Source organism: Oryza sativa, chromosome 2 (genome assembly GCF_034140825.1).
Source record: "Oryza sativa Japonica Group chromosome 2, ASM3414082v1".
Classification (NCBI taxonomy): Eukaryota; Viridiplantae; Streptophyta; class Magnoliopsida; order Poales; family Poaceae; genus Oryza; species Oryza sativa.
The window spans coordinates 33,350,214-33,376,917 of record NC_089036.1 but is presented as its reverse complement, the minus strand read 5'-3'; the positions used below and the strand labels follow the sequence as shown (position 1 = coordinate 33,376,917).

The 26,704-nt window shown below is 40.8% G+C and overlaps 1 protein-coding gene across 19 annotated transcripts; it reads left to right on the top strand.

Moving 5' to 3' along the window:
- The first annotated feature begins 11,246 nt into the window (after window positions 1-11,246).
- LOC4330904 (uncharacterized) lies at window positions 11,247-26,016 on the top strand. Of its 19 annotated transcripts, none has more exons than XR_003240558.2 (21): window positions 11,247-11,551; window positions 12,406-12,720; window positions 14,213-14,404; window positions 14,488-14,571; window positions 14,779-14,838; window positions 14,981-15,025; window positions 15,094-15,293; window positions 16,045-16,599; window positions 16,766-16,892; window positions 16,981-17,178; window positions 17,298-17,387; window positions 18,185-18,247; window positions 18,695-18,769; window positions 18,859-18,909; window positions 19,422-19,499; window positions 19,778-19,912; window positions 20,239-20,346; window positions 20,510-20,575; window positions 21,249-21,363; window positions 25,092-25,200; window positions 25,813-26,016. XR_003240558.2 is itself a non-coding variant. In XM_015770364.3 (20 exons), the coding sequence occupies exons 2-19, from the start codon at window positions 12,418-12,420 to the stop codon at window positions 21,315-21,317; spliced, it is 2,499 nt and encodes an 832-aa protein (XP_015625850.1). In that variant the 5' UTR covers window positions 11,247-11,551; window positions 12,406-12,417; the 3' UTR covers window positions 21,318-21,363; window positions 25,092-26,016. The 19 variants fall into 19 exon arrangements, 12 of the variants coding, with proteins under 12 accessions (XP_015625850.1, XP_066163489.1, XP_015625848.1 ...); XR_010739287.1 differs by lacking the exons at window positions 25,092-25,200; window positions 25,813-26,016 and adding exons at window positions 21,597-21,654; window positions 22,163-22,737; XR_001543454.3 differs by lacking the exons at window positions 25,092-25,200; window positions 25,813-26,016 and adding exons at window positions 21,597-21,654; window positions 21,744-22,737.
- The last annotated feature ends 688 nt before the right edge of the window (window positions 26,017-26,704 follow it).

Below are 26,704 nucleotides of genomic sequence, written 5' to 3'. Positions count from 1 at the left end.
GATTGGGTTGCCATATTACCCATATAGACACCTTTGTATATTGGGCTGATATATCATAGGATTGATAAAGTCACCACAAGCGTTCTTATGTCAAGCAGTACATCGCATATTGCTAAAAGAGTAATTAATCGTAAATGTGAGTACACGTGCCAAGTTTAGCACTTCAACCCAAATGTATGGGTTCTACGCACCGTAATGAATCAAATCAGTTGAGCTATGCTCGCTTTGCTGTATTGCAATCGTTTTGAATTTTGAGGATGACTTGCTTAGTGATATAATGGTCAATGCATCAACCATTTCGTGCAATTATTATGTTAAAACTTTATTTTTCCAAATCATTTGTCACAACTTTAGATGGGTATTTTCACATAACAACAACAATAACAATTGATTTTTTACAAAATTATAATTTTATCTACTACGGGTGCACAATATGTGGGGTAAACTTACACCGATATAAGTATTTCATGTGTATATGATGAGAGAGTCTAGAACCTGTCAAAATAAAGCTATAGTTTTCTGATAAAAAGTACTCCCTGCATCCCAAAATATTTGACGCCGTTGACTTTTTTAAATATGTTTGACCGTTCGTTTTATTCAAAAAATTTAAGTAATTATTAATTCTTTTCCTATCATTTGATTTATTGTTAGATATACTTTTATGTATACATATAGTTTTACATATTTCACAAAAGTTTTTGAATAATACGAATGGTCAAACATATTTAAAAAAAGTCAATAGCGTCAAACATTTAGGGAAGGAGGGAGTATATATACAATTGCCGTATTTTTTTAATATATAGTAAATTGATAATTTTTTATAAAAATAATTACTCTTTTAAGTTAGCTCAATTATGTTTTTTTCATTACAAGAATATTCTTCCAATGGGATTTCGGCTGCCAAAAATCTCAAAATCTAGAGCGATTTGTGTGCATAAAATAAAGTTCAGTACTACGTGCAAAAAAAATCTAGTATATCATGCATTGTGGGCCAGCCCTCAAATGCTTCCGAAAGGTGGCATTAATTATACAGGCCAATGGTAACAAGGCCCAGCTGCAGCGCAGGGCCCATTCCACGTCCACCTCTCTGACAAAATCCCATCCATCTTGAGCACAAGCGCAGCAGATCCCTTCGGCCTGGGCCGAAAGCGAATCGGTGATTCTCCGCGGCACAACTCCTGTGGCACACCGTGTGGCCGGAAATGAAAACAGAAAAGAAGAAACTCTCGCAGGTCTGCACCATTTGCCGCCGATGCGTCTACGACTACGAACAAACAGATTCATTTGTTTCCCTATGCACAAGCAGTTGGTACATTGGCATTCTGAAACTGGGCATCGATTCTGTGGACTTGTGTGATGCAAACATATATAGTTATGTTACGTTGTTATAGTTTCTGTTGAAATAAAGGCCAATGTACCCGCTATGTAAAATAAAATGCTACTATATCCGTTTCAAAAGTAGCAGTCTAGAACAAGTCTCATCTAAGATAGATATATTTTAGGATAAATATAGTACTACATTATTTTGCTGTTTTAACACCACGGCTGATGTAGCCTGCAACTGCAAAGGTGATACTAGCCAAAGATTAATCTTGCTCTTTGAGTATCAAGTAGTAGTATTCTACCAGCAATCAGAGACACATGTATAAATAGTATTACCTCTATATTTTAATATATATGACGCCGTTGACTTTTTATTCAACGTCTGACCATTCGTCTTATTTAAAAAATTTATGTAATTATCATTTATTTTATTGTGACTTGATTCATCATCAAATATTCTTTAAGCATGATATAAATATTTTTATATTTACACAAAAAAATTAAATAAAACGAATGGTCAAACGTTGATTAAAAAGTTAATGACATCATACATTAAAATACGGAGGGAGTACTACGTAAGTGAACAACAACAAAAACACAAAAAGGACGGGATGTGAAGGCACTAACGAGCCGTCATGCTTCTTTGGCCAACGAATGAGGCAGCCTTTTGATCAGCAGGTTTGATTGCGAAAACGCTTGCACTGCTTAACAGCTCCACGATCTTTAAAAGACTCGCCGTGCAAATCTTCCACGGGTTAATGATGGCGATTCTTGAGCCGTATGATCCTCAAAGCTGAAGCTCGAAAGGCTGCATCCTGGACAGGGGGCGTGATATATAAGCTTTCGAGCTGTGTTTTGCTGGTTAAATATTGTTTGTCAATTCACCCTCGATGATGGCCTAAACCGTGTCCTCTAACACGCACTCCTATCAACTCCATTTGAATTGAAAAGCTCAACTTTGAAAGAGAAACCACGAGGTCGCGCGTTGCCCTCTTGGCCTCTTGTTTTTTCCGGCCCCAGGCTGAAGAACTTCATCGTTTCTACTTGCTGTGTACAGTAAAGAAGTCCTATAGAAACAGATGATTTGATGCGTTATAGATGTTATAGATGAATAGGTACATACTACAATATCGTGCAACATGCATGCACGCAGTTCAACTGAAGACTACAGACTACAGATGTTCTACACGATCTGCAGTATCTACGTGAGCGACCTCTTGTCCCATCAAGTACAGCAACTAGATCCCGGTCTACAAACTGTCCAGTACAGACGCACAAAATACTTGTTGTACAGTCAAATGTCCTCGTAGAATTAAACGGATTACGAATGAACTCATCAGCATGTACGTGGTCAAGATTCCGGTCAGATCTCCTTTAATTCACAGAAAGAAGTACACTAACAAGTAACAACCCCATTAACAACGTCGCCTGGTGCGTACAGTACCTGCGAGTAGCCGAGTATTGACTAATCTGAATCCGATGATCCACTGTTAATTATAGCTGCCTCGCTCCACAGACAAAACTTCTACGCCGTCCAAACAGCCCAGAGAGGATGCGATGAAAGAGAAGTAGCAAGAGGTTCAAAGCATGCTGAGCTGCTAAACTCTGCAGCGGCTTTTCGATGGGATGATGGGCTGATGAACTACTTACAGCCTTATCTTTTCGTTTACGTTTATACTTATCAGAAAATAAAATCAACCTTAAATTTAAATTTAAAGTTAAATTTTATATTATTTTCATTATAGTTTATTTTTCAGTCTTTACTTCTAAATTATTAAAAACAAAGTATATAAAAATTTTATTGACATTATTTTTCAAGTAGCGTTTTACCTTTTCCTCGAATATGTTAAACAATGGGACTGTTCCTTCTTTGGCCTGCCCATACCTGCGTTACGCATACGGCAAGCCACGAGGCAGTGTGACACGCGGTCTCGCCGTCTCGCGGCACAGGTACGATCACGAGCCGACGAGCCATGAGGCAAGCAAGAAACGGCCAAGCGGCAGCGGACTAGTAGCAAGCAAGCAGGGCGACGCGACGAGCAGTAACGAGGCATGGGGTTCGTGGGGGCACTGGGCGGCAGCAAGATGGGCTCCAAGCGTTTGCCCATCTTTTCGCTTGTTGCGCCGGTGCGCGTCTCCGTGGGGGCTTCGCCGTGGGAGCGCAGCGCATTGCACACGCGCGCACATGGCAACCCGCAGGCAGGAGACTGATCCGATCGAGCATTCGGGCGTGTGCGTGTGCGGCTGAGCGCGTACTAGTAGGCCAGCGCCCAGCGGCATCTTCTGCAACGTTGGCCATCGGCGTCGTGCACGGTGCTCTCGCTCTCCGGTGTTCTTTTGCGCGAGTTGCATGCCGCGCGGCGGATGGGCTTATTCTGGAGGAGGAGAACGATTTGGGCTGGGCTGGAGCCTGGAGGTGATTAGTTGCCAATGGCCGACGGAATCGAGTGAATTTGGGCATCTTTTTACGACGAGAATAGAAAAGGTCCACTTCAGGTCCCTCATTTTTCCATCGAGTTTAAATCACGTCTCTAAATCGTCATACCCAAAATCTTAACTCTAAATTGCAAACCGAGTTAAATTAGATCTAATGGTAATATGGATGGCTGATTTCACTAACATGGTATCCTAGTCAGCAAAAAGTAATTAAAAAACATATGAGCCCTGCATGTACTACTGTCTCAGAAAAAAGGTAAATCCTAGCTACGAACCTGGACACGCATATATCCAGATTCATAGCTATAATTGGATTTTTTTTTGGGACGGATGGGGTGAGTGGGAAGAAGAAAATAAAAAATATATATGAACCCACATATCAATGTCCACTTTTTTCTTCTCTTTTTCCCAACCACGCACACCATTCAGCGATTGGCAGCGAGGGAGGCGGCTGGTGATCCCATTTCCCGTCCGTCGTTGGAGGGGGAGGCTGAGCTTCATCGTTGGCATAGATTCCCGCACCCTCTACCGCCCCATCCTCGACCTTCTACATCATCTCTGAGCTCACTGCACATATCTCCCAATTCGGCATCGTCATGACTAGGAGTTCCTGCTTGACCTCCCATCCCCTATGGCTCTCGAGCTAAGATTGAGAATGACTAGGGGGTGGCTAGGATGGAGCCAAATGAGTAAGATGAAGCGGTCTCCACCGCGGAGTGGGTGGAGAAGGGGGAGGTGGGCCGGTTGCGTACGAGGGGCACACAATGTTGGTGTTCGGTGCACAAATCATTGAGGTGCGCGGAGGAGGAGGGTGCTGGCGTCGATAGGAAGAGAAGGTGGCGAGAGTGGAGGAGGAAGCTATTGCGGCGTGTTCAGGCCGACGTGGACGTATGGGATTGAGGTGGTCATGCTTGTTGACGTTCGCTACCCGGTTCCTAGTTGTCTCCGAGGCCATTTTTTGTAGGGAAGAGAGGAGGGGGAGAGAAGAGGGGAGGAGAGTAAGCATGACATGTGGTCCACTCTTGTTTTTGCCACGTAAACATCTAGTCAGGACGGGACTGAGTCAACTTACCACGTCAGTGAAACCAACCATCTATAATACTAAAGGACGTAATTTAACCTGGTTTTACAATTTGAGGGTGCGAAGATTTCAGGTATTATGGTTTCGGGTGCAATTTAAATTTGATGAAATGATGAACGTAAAATGGACTTATTCCACGATAATATGATGTATCGGTTCAGTATGAGTAGGCATCGTGTCTAGCCCATACATGTAAGTGGGCCTCATTTAGGCCCATCGAAACGAGCCCTTGTGGTCAGCATGACTCATGGGCCAACACTGCATTAAACTGGTCTTGCACATCTGTCTTTTTTTTCTTTTCTTCCTCGAGAAGTGTTTAGTGGCTCAGTACAACTGTTAGCTTCATATTCACAAACTTGGGGCCTGTTTAACTTGATGTCATTTTCAACCATATTTTTTTTATTAAAGTAGTTAAAATTTTAGCTACGTTTAGTTTGTTACTAAATTTTAGAAAGTACATATGAAATCTTGTCAAAATTTGTTAACCTTGCCAAAATTTTGACAACTTTACTAAAATTTGGCAATATCAAAACTTGGTAAGGTTTAAAATGGTAGCAAACTGAACAAGCCCTTGCTATCAGATGATATGTGGAGTCGTGGACTAAAAAATGGAAAATTTGCATCAGATTAGTCCAGAAGTTCCATATCTGGCTATCTGCCTTACGTTTTGTTGGCAGTACTCCCCGGTTTAGTCGCTCAGCTCCTGTCTGCTAGCGAAACAGAAAGTCTCACGGAGCCTATCTCTTCTGTATCCATCGAACTGTCCGGCGGTCCGGCCATATCCACTATGATCTCACCTACTGCATTTACGCATTATTTCAGTCAGACACCAATGATACTCAACAGACCGTTTTTTTTGGCTCTCCTACCCTCCTGAAGTTGTTGGACGTTCAAGGCCTGAAGCCACAAGAGACAACACAAGGTCAGGGGGTCTTATGCAATGCAAGTGGAAGTGCTAGTATTGTTCAGATAAAAGCAACGCCAGTGTTCAACCGGCAACTAGTGGTGAAGAATGCGTCAGCTATTCAACAACTTCTTATAAAGAGGAAGGGTTTGATACTTTTGATAATTTGGCTGGTTTGGTAGAGCATCAATGTCAATGTCTCTGACATAGAAGTCGGGCAAGGTAATACCAGGCCAACACCAGGCCAGTCAGTTGTGTATTGTGTTTACTGTGTTTAGTTCCACGTTAAAATTGTAAGTTTGAAAAAATTAAAACGATGTGATGGAAAATTTGAAAATTTATGTGTAGAAAAGTTTAATGTGACGGAAAAACTTGTTGAAGAAAAGAAGTTAGGAACTAAACAAGGCCTAAGTGCAAACATTTTTGCATACAGAGGGAACTAGTAGTTTTTTCTATGCACAACCTGCACTCTGTTTACCTACCAGCAAGGGGTTCTGCAGCAGAGCAGGTGGCGTTTGCTAGATCTGTCAGCAAGTGGCCTTTGCCATATAGGCTGTGTTTAGTTCCGAAGTTTAAGGAGAAGTTTGGGGAAAATTGGTAATTTGGAAAAAAAGTTAGGAGTTAATGTAAGTAGAAAAGTTTTGGATGTGATATAATGTGATGGAAAAGTTTGGAGTTTGGTGTGAACTAAACACATCCATAGTAATTGTGTTAGATATATGCAAGGAAGGGCCTGTTTGGTTTGCAACCAACTTATTGCCCTACTAATTTTTTGGCTACTTCAATAGTAGCAAATACATGTTTGGTTTGCTACCAATTTTTTGTCATAATAGTTCAAATTCAATACCACCTAATTTAATAGTACCAAAACTTACCAAGGTTTTGGCACTATTAAGATTTTGGTATGGCAAAAATTTGATTCAAACCAAACAAGCCCGAAATGTTCATGTCCTCGATCGAGTTCTTGCATCTAGCAGCATATGGGCTAATGATGCCATCAGACGAAGGATGACGCGGCACTCTTCATCAGTCTAGTGATCTGTTGATGAGGCAACGGCTGATTGGCAGGGCCCAAAATGACATATAATTATCTGAGTCTACAAATCGATCAGCAACTCTGCTTGACAGCTATGACAGGTTCTCAATAATCATGATGCTAACCTTTCCTCCCTTTCTCTTTCTTTCTTTCATTGGCGACGGCGTGATGCACTGATGCTAACAGCTCGTGGATAAAGAAATGTGGTCCTTTTCAAGAGGAAAGAAAGCCCCCTAAAAATATTTTTTTTCTCTCTCATTTGGATAGCAATCGTAAAGCCGGATCACTAAATCTATCCAATTCGGATTAGGCTCGCGAGGTCGTGTCATCTCTCCATCCTCTTCATCTATCACGGAATTAATTGCATCGACGTGTATGGGCACCACGTAATGGAAGAACATTCTTTCTTTATGCATCGTCACACTTGCCAATGCTAGTAGAGTATACATCCCTCACCTTTGGTTTTGTTCATCTCATGTTTTAGACTGTGTTTAGTTCTAAATTTTTTTTTCAAACTTCTAACTTTTTTATTTATGGTGTGTTTAGTTCGTATCAAAATTAGAAGTTTGGTTGAAATTGAAACGATGTGACGGAAAAGTTGAAAGCTTATGTGTGTAGGAAAGTTTTGATGTAATAAAAAAGTTAAAAGTTTGAAGAAAAAATTTGGAACTAAACTCGGCCTTAATTACTTTGGTGAAGCTGCAGGATGTTCCGTCAGAGTAAACCCAAATCCTCCATCAAACGAAGTTCAGATTCTGAGCCTGAGAAAGGCTAGCAATGCAGAGAGCTGGGCTGGCATGCTACCAGACCAGGAATTGGAATCAGAAATTCAGAATAGTGCACACAGCCTATCTGCTCAATCACCCGTCGTTTTCTTGCGTGCTACAATTCCCATGTCCAGCTCCCCACCATGCAGGCATGGGCTGATGCAATTGACATATCCACCAATGCATTCCGAGATTTTTCGCCGAACAATTTCCAGACCAAAATGCAACAAATGGACTTTCGCAATGACCCGATCTCAAGACTCTACGAAAGTTCAGGTAGGCTATGTTTAGATTTAAAGTTTGGATCTAAACTTCAGTCCTTTTTCATCACATCAATCTATCATACACACACAACTTTTCAGTGACATCATCTCTAATTTCAACCAAAATCTAAACTTTACACTGCACTGAACACAGCCGTATTCAGGTAGAGAAATTTCTGCGAAAATTCTGCTGTATAAAAGTAAACGGCAGAGCTGAATGCTGCATTGGAAACCATGGTTAAAGCTGAAAGGGGTGGCATGGCATGGGTTCAGGTGCGTTTAGTTCACGCCAAAATTGTAAGTTTGATTAAAATTGAAACGATGTGACGGAAAAGTTAAAAATTTGTGTGTAGGAAAGTTTTGATGTGATGAAAAAGTTAGAAGTTTGAAGAAAAAGTTGGGAACTAGATCATGCCTTACTCCCTCCGTCCAAATAAAAAGACAAGCCATAGTTTCCATGTTCAACATTTGACCGTCCGTCTTATTTAAAAAAATTATGAAAAAAAAATTAAAAAGACAAGTCACACATAAAATATTAATCATGTTTTATCATCAAACATCAATGAAAATACGAATTATAAAAAATTTTCATATAAGACGGACAGTTAAAGTTGGACATAGAAATTTAGGGTTTGTTTTTTTTTTACGGAGGGAGTAGTTCACAATGAAATGAAATGATTGATTGATTTCCGAGCAATGGGCCCAGGCGGCTTTCTCGCCACGCTTGAGCGTGGCCCAGACAGAGAAAAAGATGGAGATCAGCGGGCGAGTTCGTGTCGCTGTAGCACTCACTGATCTTATGCGGCAATGGGATGATCAGCTAGTATTCAGCTTGATAGTACTCATTAACGTCAAAAATCGTTGCTCGCAGGAGCAAAGCGTTAAAATCAACAAGGGTAGCATGCAGGGTTTACCAAACTATTTTGGACGAGATTACCATCACCTCACGGCTCAAGGTTTAATGGTTATCACGGAAACCGTGTGGTTACCACGAAACCACATAGTTATCATGAGTTATATCGTGGTTTCGAAAATTTAAAAGGATATCACACGTAATAACCACGTGGTTTTTTAAATCTTGGTAGCGAGTTTAACTTCTGCAAACACGAGAGTACAGCTACAAATGGAAGAGCGAAAGAATGGTACTGTACTTTGCATAGCTAAGGGTTTGTTTGAGGAGGGGATTGGAAAGATACGCAAAACGAAGTGAGTCATTAGCTCATGATTAATTGAGTATTAACTATTTTAAATTTTAAAAATGAATTAATATGATTTTTAAAAGCAACTTTTCTATAGATTTTTTTTGCAAAAAACACACCGTTTAGTAGTTTGAAAAGCGTGCACGCGGAAAACGAGACTCATTCTCCCCTATCTCCCCAGAACGAACAGAGCCTAAGGGTGAGTTTGAGGGATAGGGGATTGAGAAGATTGGAAAGATACGTAAAACGAGGTGAGCCATTAACGCATGATTAATTGAGTATAAACCATTTTAAATTTCAAAAATGGATTAATATAATTTTTAAAAGCAACTTTCCTATAGAAATTTTTTTTGCCAAAAACACATCGTTTAATAGTTTAGAAAGCGTGTGCGCGGACTACGATGTGCTTTCTCACCCTAACTCACCAGAACGAACGCAACGCTCCCTAAGAGTACTTAGGTAGGTACAATGTGTCCACATAATTTTTTTTCAACTGCTGCCAAACGGTGGAACCACTTCATTGATGGCTATGGATACCGGCTTTAAAACGTCATCACTGTACATGTGTCGTACTGCTCGTACCTTCAGAATTGTTCTACTAGAGGCTTTGACATCTGGATTCTGGAGTTTGAGCCTCAGCTTCTTGCCTTTTACACACTCCGACTTACTACCTCCGTTTTAATTATAAAACTTTATAACATTACCAATATTCATATATATATTAATGTATTAAGATTCATTAATATCTATACAAATGTGTAATACTATAAAGTTTTATAACTTAAAACGGAGGAAGTAATCACAAATGCAGTTAAGTGACTCACGTATAAATCTGAGGATACCATTCCTATATACTCATCTCTCTACCAGTTTCATTGGTCACACTCCTGTTACTTGCAATTTTTTAGGAGCAGAGATTTTCCAATCAAAGTAAAAAGGGTCTGAAGAATAAACAAAGTCCCGAAGATATGAGCTTGGAGTATCTTATATTCTTATCGAGCATATCCACAACTAGTTGTCCAAAAAATACAAAAACAACACAGGGTGTAATGCTCGGTAGCAACCAAGCAGAAAACGACTGAATCAATATTCAAAACAACTTAATTGAGAGAAAGAAAAAGTTGATTGCCGAGACTAAACTTGTTGGACTCTTCCTGAGTACTAGTACCACTGGTTTTTAAGTCGTCCTAGTATCATTTATCCCTAAACAGCTTAAAAACCGTACAATTATTGTTGCAAAACGTTTGATTTATTCATCTTAAAAGAAAACGTTTGATTTAGGCCTTTAGATCTTTGCCAAAATTTTTACACACTGACACATCGAACGTTTAAATATCTACATGAAGTATTAAATATAATCTAAAAAACTAATTGTACAGATTACGACTAATTTGCAAGACAATTCTTTTAAACCTAACTGCTCCATTAATGTAGTACTACAGTAAATATTTGCTAATGATGAATTAATTAGGCTTAATAATTCATCTCGCAGTTTACTGACGGAGTCTGTAATTAGTCTTTTATTAGTGCCCGAACACTCAGTGAGAAACTCTATATAATATGCGATATGACACGTCAAACCTTTATAGCCTGATCTAAAGTTCTAAACACTCCCTTTCTACTACGCCCTGTTTGAATCCGGAGGGCTATTAAATAGCCCTCCGGAATCTTGCTATTTAAGAGTATTAAATGTAGATTACCGACAAAACCCATTCCATAACTCCTAAGCTATTTTGCGAGACAAATTTAACGAGGTATATTAATCCATGATTTGCTACAGTGATGCTACAGTAATCAACCGCTAACTATGGATTAATATATATTATTAGATTCGTCTCGCAAAATAACCTAGAGATTATAGAATCGGTTTTATCAATAATCTATATTTAATAATCCTAAATAGCAAGATTTCATAGAGCTATTTAATAGCGCGAGCATACAAAGGCCTGTTCTGCATGCCTGCTGTCGTGTACTTCTACTGCATTTTTTCCCTCGGAAAGGAAAAAAAAACGTACTCCCTGTTGGCTCCAGCCAGAAGCAGCCACGCGTCGGATGGCGTAGCGGCAAGCGAGGCACCCGGCCACACGGAGGGCCACACGGCTCGGGTCAACTCAGGCACCCTCCTTTGCACGGGCCCCACGAGCAGAGAGACAGATCGCCCCCCAGTTCCAGCAGACTCCCACTCGTCCACGAAAAACTCGCCTTCTCAAAATCTCTCCTCCCCCCTCGTCCAGTCCAGCCCAAGCGCCGAACCAAATCACGCCACTTAATTTTTTTTCCGCGACGAATCGCCTCTGGTTTTAATCGAACGGATCGACGCATTAAACCACAAATCCGAAGGGGAAAAAAAAAGGAGAGGAGGAGGAGGAGGAGGAGAGGGGAAGGGGAGGAGGCCGCCATCCCATTCGTTGCTAGTTCGGCGGGTCCATTTCGACGGCGGCGGCGGCGCGCGCGCGCGCAGCGGGGAGAGGAGAGCCGAGGCGAGGAGATCTTCGCGGGGTGAAGCTTCAAAGCCCTCCCCTCCGCCGCCGCGTCAGGTGAGGTGAGCCGATTCGGAGCGCTTTTCCCTATTATTTTTTTTCTCTGTGTGTGTGTGTGTTTTGAGATTCTTTTCGGGGATGTTTCGTCGACCGTAGTGGGGGTATGGGTTTTCTACTGTTAAATTCTGAGAGCATCTGACTCTGGTTGGAGGGTGCGATTTCCCTATCGATTTGGCACTTTGAGGTTACTGTCGCCTGTATGATGGATTTGGAGTAGTCAAACAGTCTGTTGGATGTGGTATTTTCGCGAATTTTAGGTCATAACACTAAGATCGAGTGGTTGCTCTGTACGATTTTGCTAGTTTTTTTTTTAATATAGAATGCTTCGGTCGCTGATAATGCATTTTCTTACTTTCGAAGTATATAAATCGATCATAGTAGTATCGGATTATGTGGTATTGTTCGATTTGTTGTCACCTTTTGCCCTTTTGGATTCAACCATGCACTCAGTGATTAATTTTGGAAAAGTTCGATGATTATTCAAGTGGACCGCTTTTTAGGTAGGTAAAGTGCACACGGTTTGCTGTTAGGTGGCTTCTGGTTGGATATCAGAGTGAGGTACAAGCTGATTTATTGTTCTGTATGAGGTAGATTTCACAAATTTACGTTCCCAGGACTGTAGGTTGTGTAGGCCATAGGTTCTGTCGAATTTAATTTAAGTGGTTCAAAGCCGAGAAGATGATTTACTTGTACGATAGATGCTACCACTGGATCATGATCATGGTGTAATGCTCAAGTTTTGTTTGTTACCCTACGTATTTCCATGATATGTGTCCTGTGTCCTGATGTTGTCTGACGGATATGCGCATGCTCAATCACACTACTGGAGTGACAATCTCCTTGCTTGCATGAATAGGAAGCATTTAGAATGGTGGACAAGAACGATGGATCTGAAGGGCTCAAATTCAACACATCACACCTGATGCAAACAACTGAAGAGGTAGCGAGAGCATTTATTGCTGCAGCTTCTGCAGCCACTGTACAGTCAACACGACCATCTGTGGTGTACTCTTCCAGAGAAGAGAGTGGCAGCCCAATGCAGAAGCTGCAACAACAATTTTCGAAGATCCTGAAAGGGTTTTCAACGTCACCTGAAGTGTCTGGATCTTACAACCCGGAGGTTCTCACAACACAAAAGCGCCAGTGGTCCAGGTTCCAACTAAAGTCGCTGGTATGTATCGCATTTTCAATCTATATGTTGGTGGACATACTTTTGCAGATTAACTTCGGTCTTTAATTCAGAGCTTTAATTTATGAGTGACCTGTATCCTTTAACTGCTATGACAGAGTACAGTAGTGCACAAAACAGAGCTAAATATGCTATTTTTTTCACTAGTTGTTCAATAGTGTGTCTTCATTGGCAGTTGTTTTTCAAGCATAATATTCAAACTTGCAGTTCATCTTAGGGATGTTAGTCTTAATTCTTTCCCATTACAACCTATACAGGTCATAGCATGGTCACAAGACAAGATAACAGTCGCTTCAACGTCTATGTTGTTCCATTTACACGAACTATGTGTATTTTTTGATCAACATTTTTTGTCTTGGAGTTTTACTTATAGAAAATACCAGAACTCATTTAATATCGCTTGTCAGGCTCAATGATCTATCACACATTGAGTTTGATTTGCATGAAAGTTTTACTTTGGTTCTTTCACCTTGCTCATGTATCTATCATGTGTACTTGTGTAGTGAGTGGTGACTTATCAGCATTTTGCTGAATTATTTGAAACTATTTAGGAAGGTTTACTCAACAGTTATGATTACATTTATACTAGTCATCTCTGGACAGTTTCACACTCTATAGATTATAAATAGCAGTTACCTTTGTTCTGTAATGGTTGAAATAACCTGAGCATCATAACAAAAATATCCATTTTGTTATATTCTTATGTACTTGTTCACAAGTGCCTCTGAATTCTGAGTACTTATTCCAGTGCAATAGCCATGTACAGTAAGAACTCAATAGGGTAGCTTTGTTTCTCGTCTACCTTTGTCTTTGTTGGTACAGCTTTCTTAGACTTTGTAGGGCCAAAGTGCAAAAGTTGTTGCTGCTGATGCATCAAAATGGTGGGATGGCGCCATTTGTGAGCAGTCAGTTCAGCTTTATCTTTTCTGCTGTTCTGCTTTCAGTTTATATCTTGTAATGAACTACTATCGTTTCTATTAATGGAAACGGGAGAGGCTCTCTCTCCACTTCAAAAAAAAAAAAAGAACCCAATAATATTTGGATACCACACCATTGAAAGGCCTAGCGTTTTTAAACTGGTAAGATCGGTAAATTGTGGCAAACTTCATACGGTCATACCTAACACCTCATAAGCACCAGAGCAACTCATTTACTTGCACACTTTTATGTGTGTTCACCATGTTTCCGAGTAATTATTTGAGTGCAACAGATGAATTTAAATACCACTGTGTTGTAACCTAGCTTTTTTAAGTTAATAAGACTGGTAAATTGTGGCAAACACTTTAGAATTATATACACTTTGTTTTTCATAGATGATTATTGCGAGTCACTTTGCTTCAGCATGCAAGCCGCTGTAGAGTTGTTTCTGGAAAGTACTTTGAAGAGTGTGACGTTGTATTTCTCATTTCTGTTCTTCTGTGGTTGTACCCGTTCTGGTCTTGCTCAAAACTGTCAAAATTCTTTTCTGGACCAGGGTAATAGGTGCATCAGAGAACCATCACATCTTTTCGAGAGCATTGTGATTGTTGGACTCCCTCCTCAGGCAGATATCCATGAGCTAGAAAACATTGCACTAGGGAGCAATGAGGAAGATGTAAAGAAACCGAGAAATATATTCGGTAACAATCACCACCAAGTTCATGCATTGTCAAATTTGGAACCTCAGGTTATAGCTCACCTCATCCGCTTTGTGTCTTCTTTCATGCACTTGAAACTTTTGCTGATTACTTTTGCCTGCTTACTCCTTAGGTTCTTTTTGCATACCCTCCAGAGAGGCCTCTACCACTCAAGTACAAGGATATCCTCTCGTTCTGTCTTCCTGGAGGTGTACAGGTCTGTTACATTTGGGCTACATACTGCTAATAGTGTTTACCTTCTTGTTTTTGCTGCAGGCTGCAACCACAGCTGATATTCTTTGTTTCTTCTGAATGAAAACACATATGCATTGATTGCTTAACATCCAATCCTCCATCTGTAGTTTTGTCAGATCATGCACTGTATACCCTCAAAACAATTTACCTATGTTTATGTTTGTATTAGGTCCATGCGGTTGAACGGACCCCCTCATTCAGTGAGCTGAATGAAATCCTCCTAGGACAGGTGACTGTTTCTCCGTGCTAATTTTGTCTTTTTCAACACCATATAATGGTGATGCTCTCTAAGGATTTACAGCCTGTGTAATATAGTCCTGTGTCATGATTTTTTTTATCCATAATCTTATATAGTAAGTTGCCCATTTCAGGAGCAACTTAAAGAAAGCAACCAGTCTTTCGTGTTCCGTTTACAGGTAAATGTATTTCTTTCTCCAATATATCACTCTACTTCAATAGGTTGCTGATTATCGAAAGACTGCAGGTTGCTGATGACTCTACACTATATGGATGCTGCGTGTTAGTTGAAGAGATTGTACAGAGACCTTCGAAGCTGGTTTCTATGCTCACAAGTGAAAAACCTGTCTTTCCACGCCGGAGTCGTTATGTAATAACTACACCGCGATGCTATTGCATCTTTTCCAGGCTCCCATTCTTTGAACTGCACTTTGGGGTGCTACAGAGGTACGGTATAGTGATCGCAATTATCGCTTGTTATCTTGCTGAATTGTAAATATTCATTATTTTTGGCAGTCTTTTGCTTTGCCACCTTTCCGGTCTGCACTCAGCAGAAGTGGAAGCCTCATCCTTGTGTACCATTTGTATGTTCTAATTTTGATCACTAGTTCTTGCGTAAAAAATATTCATCGGCTGCTTTTGGTCCTTATTAGCCATAAAGAGCTTTTACATTTTCAATTGCGCTGCTAGTTTCGGAAAACATATACAAGTTTGTTGCTTCTTTTGCTTCTGCAAGTAACATTTTTACATCACAGCAACTAGAATAAGCATCGATATCTTAGACAAGAATACTAGAATAAGCAACTAAGAAGGTTTGGGGTTTAAAACCATGAATTCAATCACTTGCTCCCTTATATTTTCCACAATTGGCACAGTGTTCTAGTTTTCTAGTAATGCTTTTAACTTAACATTGGAGTCAATTATCTGCTTTATTATGTGTATCCAATGGTTAATTTGTTTCCTTGTGAGCTTGAACACAAAATGCTTCAAGATCTCAGGATGGGGATGTAAGTTCAGGATTTCTATTTATGGCATAAATAATATTTTAGATTGCATCCAAAGTTCCTGCGATTGTCTCTGCTCAATTTGCTCTTTGTTAAACATTGTTGTATGAGTGTCTTTCATGCTATCCAGATCTATACGCAATATTGATATTCTCCTTGATGCCACTTCTTTTGCATATGACTTTCACAAACAGTATTCTTATGGAAGAGCGTCTCGAATGGCTCACTGATGGGGTTAGCTTGCTTACATCATTATCACCTGAGGAAACCTGTGAGGATGATGTTGTCTGCGAAGGAACTGAACTTGCAACAGAAAAACAATATTTCGATGGTCATGCAGTAGATCTGGAAAAATCCTCTGAATCAAGTGTGGGAGTTTGTTCAAAGGAGCTGTCTGACACTGACAGCAGTTCTGAATGTAGAGATAACCAATTGGACTTAAACTGCAAAGAAGTTCAACAGGAATGTGTAGTACAGGATGATCTTGTAACAGGAACAGCTCCTCAGTGTGATACTCTTGAAAGGCCTGACAATTGTTTATCAGAAGATACAACTGCCGATCAATCTGGGATTGAGCTTCATGAACTGGATTCTGTACCAGTTATCCTGAAGGAATCTGATACCACAGAAAATTGTGGCTATTCTTTACAGGATGATGTGAACGATGAACAGCTTGACATCTTTGTTAATGATACTATTCTACCTCTCATGCGCTCTCGCCTTTGTGAAGGTTCTGAATTATCTCCAGGGTATGTTATCCTCCACATAATTAAGGCACTAGTATGTTATTTTACATAACCTATTCCTATGTTTCTTGAATTCTGATATTCTCACTTGAAATCGTCTTGTTACTTCTTAATTTTGTGCATCACTAGCTGAATAAAATAATAAAGTAGTTAGCACTATTTACTGCAGTTCCCAGGACTCTCCTTCTGAAGGCATAAATTTCAGAAGCGATAGCCATGAATCGGATTTGGAGGAGCCATCATCAATTGGTCATGGAGACTTAGTTGGCCACAACAATATATCGCAATGGGCTAAGGTGCTATTTGCATAAAATGACACAAATTTTTGCTCATCTGTCTCTCTCTTTTTTGTTGGTATATTTGGTAACTTATTGTTTTCTTCAGGCAAAAAAATATGGATCTCTGCAAGTTGTTTCTCAGTACTATCAGCTGCAGTGTCCTGCCAGGGGTTCATCCCTTACTTTTCACCCGTTGGATCACCTTCATCCTCTAAGGTTTCACCGGCCAGGTGAAACAGTTCTTCATATTGCTGGTTCTACTATTGATCTGCGGTCATGTGATACAAGTTTAGAGGTGGCTGAGGTGAGATATACTGATGTGTTGCAATATTATGCATTTATCATTGTCCACTCTGGTGTCATAAGCTATTTGCTATGTATATACATGAATACTATGTCTAAGCTTTGTCCACTCCTTTTCAGATGCGCAATGCGCTATTTGCCGAGGAGGAATCGACTGCTTTATCAACATGGGCTGTGGCATCCATTTGTGGATGCCTCAGGTTGGAGCATGTAAGATTCTTCGCGTATTGCTGAGATGACTTATTTTCCTTTGCAGAACCTAATTAATTATTTACCACTACTAGTTGCTTAGTGGTGTCATTTATAGAAGATTGTCGTCATACTTTCAAAATACACAAGTGCTACCCATTGTGAACTGATTTTTTTCCATGCTCAACTGCTAACTATTTGCAAGTGGCCAATTTGCATCATTGAGGTATCTGTCTTGATTTTTCTTTAGGATAACGCTTTAGGATAATCATGTCAATAGGATAACGCTTTAGGATAATCACGTCAATAGGATAACGCTTTAGGATAATCACGTCAATAGGATAATGCTTTAGGATAATCACGTCAATAGGATAACACTTTAGCAGTGCCATTTTGTCTGGCTTACTCCAGATGTGATTTTGGAACTATGTTAATAGTGAGTTTTTAATGAAAGAACAAGACGGAAATCAGTTGATTCTGTGCATGGAATGTGTGGTGCACTTTACTGCATTCGATGACATGAAATTGTCTCTGCTTTGCACTGTGGGCTAATTAGCCTTTTAGTATTATTGCTTGTTTGTTACTCACACTTGACAATGATTCCATAATAAGAAACAAACTGATGCCTGTCTCTATGACCCATCCATCTCACTAGATCAGATTTTTTAATGAAACGTAATGGATGATCTAGTGTTCCACATCCTTTGTGCATGTGCTTTATTCATGCTGGCTCAAAAATTGAAGCTGTCTATAAATTGCTTTGGAGTACTACCTGATATTTACCTGTATTTCTCATTTTGAAATGATACTGTTGACAGGTAATGACACTTTTTGCTGCAGCACTGCTGGAGAAACAGATTATTATTGTTTGTTCTAATTTGGTAAGCCTCCAAGGCTTTTAAATTCTGGCATTATCGTATTTTATATTTTTGTTGTTACAATGATGATCAGTTAATCTATTGCTTATCTTTATCTGGGCATCACAGAAGTAATTCCTGTTATAACTCTAGAACTACCATGCATAGTTGTTACTCAATCAAATCATTAACATACGTTGCCGCGTGTTATTTAGCCATGTGCTTTAGCTCTAGCAACACTTTTGATTCTTCTTTATGAGTTTATTTGTTATTAAAAGAGGAACGCTTGAACCTTATAGGTAAGTAGATTTGTTAATTTATACAATTATGTCCCTACCATGTACAATATTTTCTTTCGAGTTCTTGTGTAGAACCTTTGGTTGGTTCTTTGCTGATGAATAACAAGAATTCAGCATTTATTGAGTTTTTACTTACATTTCATGTCAACTTTTCATCATTTCCAATGGCCAGGGAATGCTTTCTGCTTCAGTTTTGTCCATCATACCTCTGATACGCCCATATCAGTGGCAGAGTCTACTCATACCGGTACGTTGACGTTGTGACTTTGGATGAATCAGATTTGAGCAGAGCTAAGCAATGTATTTGCTCTGATATTCTACATTATTTGTTTCCAGGTCTTGCCAAACGACATGATGGACTTTCTTGATGCACCTGTTCCATACATAGTGAGTTCTCTTGACCTTATTTATCTTGATAAATGCAAAGGTGAGAAAGGATAAGATTGTACAGGTGCTGTTAGTGTGTACATTTAACAGGGTGGGATGAGACCTAGATTTATAGACCTCACATTCGTTTACCGCTGAATATGTGGGCATTGGTCCAGTAGATTGTGACTTATACACCACCAATTATTTCAATTGTCTAAAATAAATGTTAATCGAGTTAGGCTGCGTTTGACACTGGGGTTTGAATTAGCTAGTTCATGCATGGAAATCGAAGCGGGTGATTAGCGCATGATTAATTAAGTATTAACTAATATAAACTTGAAAAATGGATCTATTAGATTTTTTTAAAAGAATCTTTTGGATAGAAATTTTTTGCTAAAAATGCTCCGTTTAGCAGTTTGGGAAGTGTGCTCATGGGAAACGAGGGGGCATTTCAGCCCATAGCGCAGTGCCAAACAAACCCTTAAGTGTGGACTGTCTGATCCAGGATTAATAACAGTTATCTTCCTTAGGTTGGTGTGCAGAACAAGACATCCGATGTACATTCCAGGCTAGTGAACGCCGTGGTTATTGATGCCAACAAGAATCAGGTGCCTGTTATTGCATTAACATTCCAACAATTTTACTCTTTTGCTGGATATTCAATTATTTGCGGAATTGTGAATACATGTAAATGGATCAGCAAGTCTTGTTTTTTGAGTCTTATCTTTTTATTATGGGACCTCGTGATGAAAACTATATGTTCCCTGCTATCTATTACAAAATTTCCAATAGAAAATCACATAATACCGTGCTATCACTGGTAAAAGAATGATGTGAGTCATGCAACCAGCTATTTGCTGATACATGTTTTTATCTTGAAATGTAGATCAAGTCTACTTCTGTCCCGCAACTCCCGCAGCAGAAGGAGTTGCTTTCTGCCCTGCGTCCATACCATTCCAGACTAGTGGGAGAGAGTTTTCTAGCAAGAAAGAGGCCCGTTTATGAATGTACAGATGCCCAGGTATTTTCTTAATTTGTTTGATTCTTCATGTTATCTTGTATCTCGTGATCTGTTCCCAACTTAGGATGCATCCTGATATTGTTGAACTTATATTTCTTTCTCTTTTGCTGATATAATTGTTATAGAATCCATAAATGTGCTCCACTGGTTTCATGGCACGCTTATCCTTGCTGTTGCAACATGGTCTCTGTTAGTTGAAGTCCGATTTTTTTTTCCGAACTGATTTTTTTTTCCTGGTTCAATATTTTTTTCACTGGTTAATGAACTGTATGAGCTTTCATATTTAGTCAAAGCCTTGAGGGATATTCAATTTTCTCAAATTGCAGGTGGAAGCTGCCAAAGGTTTCTTGGCAGTGCTTAGATCCTACCTTGATTCGCTGTGTTCCAACTTGAGATCTCATACGATTACTAATGTGCAATCCAACAATGACAAGGTTTGTTGTTAATATAGTGTTTGTTCTGGTTATTCTGTGTCCCCTTTCTTTGTGGACAAATAAACTAGCTGTTATGTGGTGCAGATACCAGACAAAATGTTCTGTCAGCATGTTTACAAGTGTAGCATACAAGTTACTAATGATTGTTTTCTGTATTGCACAGGTTTCCTTGCTTTTAAGAGAGAGCTTCATCGGTTCTTTCCCGACCCGTGAGAGGCCCTTTATGAAGGTATAAACTGTAGTCTTCCCTTTTCTTCTTGTGTTCAATGGAATTTCTGAGTTTTGATAGTACAGCTTATACATGTACGGATAGTCTAGTTCTGTTTCTTTGCTACTAAAGTATTGTAATAATATACTTGGACAACACTGAATAGGATACTTCACTTAGCATTTTAAGTCTTCCTATACTGAATACTATGTCCATCCCAAAATAATTGTAATTCTTGGTTGTTTAGCATATATTAAGGTTTGAGAAGAAAGTCTATGATGCCCCTCATTAGATGGTGTATAGGTAAGAGTGGAAGGGTGGTTGAGAGTAGAATAGGGAGAAATTTGAATGAGAAGTGATTGATTCGACAATCAGTACTCTATTGTGACAACTATTTTGGGACAGAGATAGTACGTCTTTTTTGGACATGCACCATATCAAACTTTCAAAACTTTGCACATCAATCGTTTTAAATACTAAACTGTATACATGAAAAATCACATTATGGATGTCTCAAAAATCACTTTCATACCGTTATAATTTTGTTGGATTTTACAAATAGATTATAGTAGAAATTAGTGGTCAAAATTGTATTTCAGAGACCATGTCGATACCCAAAATGCCATGTTCTTTTCATGGCCTGTATACTGGTCCATGGACTAATGTATGTGGACTTTTCTTTTTCTGTTGGCAGCTCTTTGTGGACACGCAATTGTTCTCAGTACATACAGACCTAGTTCTCTCCTTTTATCAGAAGGACTAAGTCTCTTTTAAGAATTTAACCATCTTCAGTGAGCTGATTTGCCAAGGTACATTCTCTCCTTTTGTTATGGCAATTCTGGCATGGATATTTTCTGAGGCAATAACTGTTAATGTTACTGCTATACTTAGTTCCTGTGCACAAGTCTAAAGTGATTTGTATGTAGAATCGAATGGAAATCACTTTCTCTGGCACTATGATGCACCTGACTTTGCTACCCTCCTGATCATTGTGTGGGGGAAGGAAAGTCCTAAAAGAAAATCATATGTTGATGATTTGCAGAGTCCAGCAACCAATTCATGATTATTAGGTGTGCAGTGCAATTAAGTGCAGTGCCTAGGTACCAATTTTGCCTTTATGTATCTTGTGTGCAACTGATCTAATAGCATGGTGTCTTATTTCGGATATCTTTCCCTCCTTGTGAAACAGTGAAGCCGATTAGCATGGTGTCTTATTTCGGACATTTTTCCCTCCTTTTGAAACAGTGAAGCTACCAACAGTTACAGCTTGAAAGTTGAAACCTACCGCAAGTTAAAACCGTGCTCAAATGTCCATGAGATAACATTGCCTTTGATATTAACACTTTATGAAATACTCTATCCGTCCCAGAATATAGCAACCTAAGACCGGACTTGACTCAACCTAGTACTATGAATTTGGACATGTCTTCTGTCCAGATTCATAGTGCATAGGTTGAGCCCCATCTGATCCAAGATTGCTATATTTTCGGACGGAGGGAGTATGTAGCCAAGTATATTTCGATCCTTAGGTGTCTACTGCATGATGATTTATTCTAGTGCTCATTTTAACTCTCTCTCTCTCTCTCTCTCTCTCTCTTTGCATTACAGTGTTAGATCCCGATCTCAACTGTACATATTGATCTTGAAAAGATGAGCTGCCTTTTTATTACATTGGCAGCTCAACGTTGGGTTACCAAACTGTATGGGTGTTCATATGTGGTTCCAAAGAAACCATACTGAACCAGACAAAGAGTCCAGTTCATGGCTATGTTAAGGTACTGGCACGGCTCCCATAAAAATGAATACGGCTGGTTTGGACGAAACCACCGATGACTGTTGGAGAAATGGTATATTATTGAGATCCAGATATGGATAATTAGCCAAAATGATGTTCTAGTAGTTATACATTAATTTGGCATGGCTGTTGCACACAGCTTGCCATTTAAGATTTTGTAGGTAGTAGTTGTCCCATAGGAAAACCTCCCAGGTCTCTCCCTTCAACAGTGACTACTAAATATGTTAATTCTGCGTTGCAAAATGTCTGTAATCTGAAGTGTTCATTTTGCAGCTGTAATGTAATCTGTATATGAGGGGGAAACAAAAATACGTACTGTTATTTGAAGATCGGGTTCTTTGAACCTCGATCTGTTGAGTGATGGCATAGTGTAGAGAAGAGTTCGGTATGTCCAGTAGCTTTGGAATCTTGACATGAATCTTGACGGAGGATATTGTTATGCTGGACGCTCATGCATTTTTCCATGTTTAATCTAGTGTTAGGTGGTTATATTTTGGGAGCGAGTGAGCGAGACCTTGTGTTTGATGGCAGGTGGCAGCAGACGGTCCAATCCTGGCCAGTGGACATGAGCATGATAAATTCATTAAAAGCAATGCATATTCCGATGCCGTCTCTTGTTGGCGGAGTTTAAATTGTCTGACAGATCGTCGTTATAGCCTTTGCATATTGGACTATATCGGCGTCATTTACCCATTGGCTCTTAGAGCAGCTACAATAATAGCAGACTATAAGCCAGCTGTAAACAGATAAATGAGGAGAGAGAAGAGCAGCGGGCTATAGATTTGTAGCCAGCTGTAGCACGGACTCCAAGACACAGTGTGTATGATAGGTGGGACCATGTATTAATAGTGTAGTATGTAACTATTGTATGAATGAGCTATTAGATTGGATATAGATGAATTGGAGCCAGTAGTTGGCTATACTATTAAACTTGCTCTTAGCCATCCCAGTTACAGCTCCTTTTTTGGCTCTTAGCCATCAGTTACAGCTGTGGGACATAGTTTTACCTCCTTTTTACTTCCTGGATGAAGAACGAAGGGCTGGTTTAGTTTGTGACCTAAATTGGTCTTACTAATTTTTGTCGATGCTAAATTTTGGTAAATTTTGACATGGCTAATTTTGGCAAAGCAAAAGTTGTGTTTGGATTGAAGCTAAAATAGCCTAAGTTAACTATTGAAATGGCCTATTTTCTTAAGCATGTCAAAATTTGGCTTCAAACCAAATAGACACTAAACACTTTGAAATTGCCAAATATTGGTAAGGCCAATTTAGACCTCAAACCAAACCGGCCCGAAGAGCTTCATTGACCAGCATTCCACTATTAACATTTTTTATCTGCCTATCAAAGTGAGGAGGCATAGAAAGAAGAGTTTGACGAGGAGGCAGCTTGGCAAGGCTAATATACCTTTGCTTCATATCAAGAGATTTGAGCTGTGGATGATATGAGGAGTACACTCAAGTTTTGATTACTTTCGAGGCAAAAGCCCAACTGCCCAAGCAAGACCTGACTGTCGAGCGTCAGGCCTTCGCTTCTAAAAACAGTGGCTTATTACAGCCTAAAGCCTGTTGTTTCATCAGCTAGGAGCAATGTTTCGGTGCAGTAGTACTCATCAGTACCAAGCCGAAAGCAGCGGTAGACGTGGACTGTGGTTGCGAGGAATGCTACAGGGGCGGTGTGCCTGCGTGAGTCGCTGCGTGCGCAGGGAGTGAAAGGGCTCCGCTTTGCCCGTGGGGCGGTAGCAGCAGCAGCAGCAGAGCGCAGTGAATGTGCCTGCCACAACGTACCACGGAAAAAGCCTTCGACCAGTGGTCGTCACACTGCCGCCCTCCTCGCCGCTACTACTAGCTCGCTGCATGTGCCGCCGCCTGCCGCTACCTACAACGTCGCCCCATGGTACGACGCGTCGCTGCGTCACCCCCACCCCCGTGTGTACCAGTGTACGTACGGTGGCTGGCCACGCCACGGCCGTCGGAAAGACGCTGCTGCCGGAGTTTTTAAGCTTTTTAGGCAGATGCCGCAGGAGGAGGACGAGGAACGGAGCGGAGACCACCAGGATCTTCTGTGTTTGGGATCGCATCAGCAGAGTCGTCATCTGTTCACTTCCGTGCCAACTTGGCCATGATGCATCATGCATGGTCCCTGCGTGCATGCATGCAGGTAGCTTGGGCTACATAGTTAAGCTGGCCGGCGTGTCCACCGGATTAAACCCCCATGGTGATCGAGACTATTCTCGCTGCCGAATCAAAGCGTGATCGCTGATCGGGTGGATGCATGTTCCCTGCTCCTGGGTCGCCGGCAAGCTAGAGAGCCCCGCTCCACTATGCATCCACACAATTCCCGCTGCACGATGCCTGGTCCCTAGCCCCAAGCTGCTGACTGCACTAACTCCACCACCACTGGGCTCAGTCACTGCTTCAATCCATCCATGCTTGCTCATGATCGAATCCTTCGCCGATAAGGCTACTCTTACCTTCTTTCCTTCCTGGAGACTCTTGCAACTTTTCCTTCCCAGTAATATGCTTTCCTACCTGCAGCGTCCCAAATAGTATTCTGTAGCTACTCCTGCTCTGAGTCCCCTGATCCAGTAGTGCATATTGTCGTATTTTCTCCGGTGGGAGCATGAACACAAATACAAACAGTAGTGCATATTGTTGTATTTTGGCTGTGTTTAGTTCAGCGAAAGTTTGGATTTTGGTTAAAATTGGAGATGATGTGACTGAAAAATTATGTGTGTATGACAGGTTGATGTGATGGAAAAGGACTGAAGTTTGGATGCAAACTTTGGATCTCCAGTGGGTGCATGAACACAAATACAACAGCTCGAGAGACCCCAAGCCTGAAATAGCAAAGGTGAACTTGCAAATTCCTATAGCTACACGTCTACACCCAGTCGCCGGTGAAACTGCCGCGCTAGCTACACTCCACAATATCCTCCTCCCAGTACGTACGTACGCTGTCGTCTCTGGCGCCGCTGCACGCGAGCACGCATGTGCATGTGGGTGGGGTCAAATCGACGCCATTTTGCAGCAGCATCTCCGCATGCAGCCGCGCCACCACCACCACCGCCACCTACCGGGGCATCTCCCATTTAACGCCGACGCCGCAGCGAAAGCTGGGGAACGCTGACGAGAAGACGCCACTGTCCCTCCCTCCCTCCGCCCATCCATCCATCCGCCTGCTTGCCTGCCTGCCTGCCTGCCTGTACGCATGACAAGCAGCACACTGCCTGCCTGCTGCCGAAGCATGCATGCAGCGGGGTGTCCTGTCCCTGCATGCTGCTGCTGCAGACGCATCAGAGATGACACAGAGAGAGAAAGAGAGAGAGAAGGCAGCTGTCTACTCCAGCAGGGAGCAGCACTGCACATATGCCATGCATCTGTGAATCAGATGGGAAGCCTTACATAAGCTGTGCAGGCTGTGGCAGGCCAGGCAATCTGACCACTTCTTTGACTCATCATGTAGGGGAGAGAAGGGACCTTCAGCTGAGGTAGTAGCTCGTCTTCACTGTTCTGAGCTCTGGACGGACACTCCCAGCTTGCATGCCTTGGGGGACAAAACATGTGCTATCAGTGAGTGAGTTGAGTGAGTGAGGAGTTTGTTTTGGTTATTCATTTGCTGATCAGGTTTTGCAGGAATATTAATGGCAATAGAAATGTTATTTCCCCTCGTAGTAGGAGTAAGTGGTTGCCATGGGCTTCATGATGCATTCAGGCATGCTCGCATCATGCGGTGACAAAAGTACAAACGTTCTACGTACCCCGTGTACTTCTCCTACAAAGTACTACCGGCTGCATTTCCAACAGAATGTAGAAGTAGATTTGTTGTAACCTACCTGTACTCCCAAACATACTGCATTTTCCATGCATGTACTTCTTACCTTTTAAAAGAACGACAAACGCTACACATTACCCCCTTCGGACATGTTTAGATTATAGCCAAAATAAATCTTACCAAGTTTGGTAGGATTTATTATTTATTGACCAAATCTAGCAACAAACTAAACGTAGATTTTTTTTGGCAACTTTAATTTAAAAAGATAGTATGGTTGAAAATGGTATTAAAAGTGAACATGTCTTCGTCTCAATATAATCTAATAGAATGAATCCGACTAGAAAATATTGTATTTTATTTTAATTTTATTTATTTTGGGACGGATGGAGTAATTGATAAATTGATGGGAGTAGTAAGTTCAATTTTTCAGTATGAATGCGTGGCACATAGTCAAAGGACACAGGGAAAGACTGAAAGAAACCTTTGTGGATCCATGGGGTGATCCGAAAGAGTGCTCTGCAAGTCTCAATCCATGCATGCAGCCTGCAGAGCTCTGCAGTGTCACAGGTTCACAGCCGAAAGA

Excerpts from the sequence above, each read along its gene's own strand:
- LOC4330904 (XM_015770364.3), top strand. The coding sequence starts at position 12,418 with ATGGTGGACAAGAACGATGGATCTGAAGGGCTCAAATTCAACACATCA. Across the intron at positions 18,770-18,858 it reads GGCAGAGTCTACTCATACCG|GTCTTGCCAAACGACATGAT; the intron begins GTACGTTGACGT and ends ATTTGTTTCCAG. Across the intron at positions 20,576-21,248 it reads GTGAGAGGCCCTTTATGAAG|CTCTTTGTGGACACGCAATT; the intron begins GTATAAACTGTA and ends TTCTGTTGGCAG.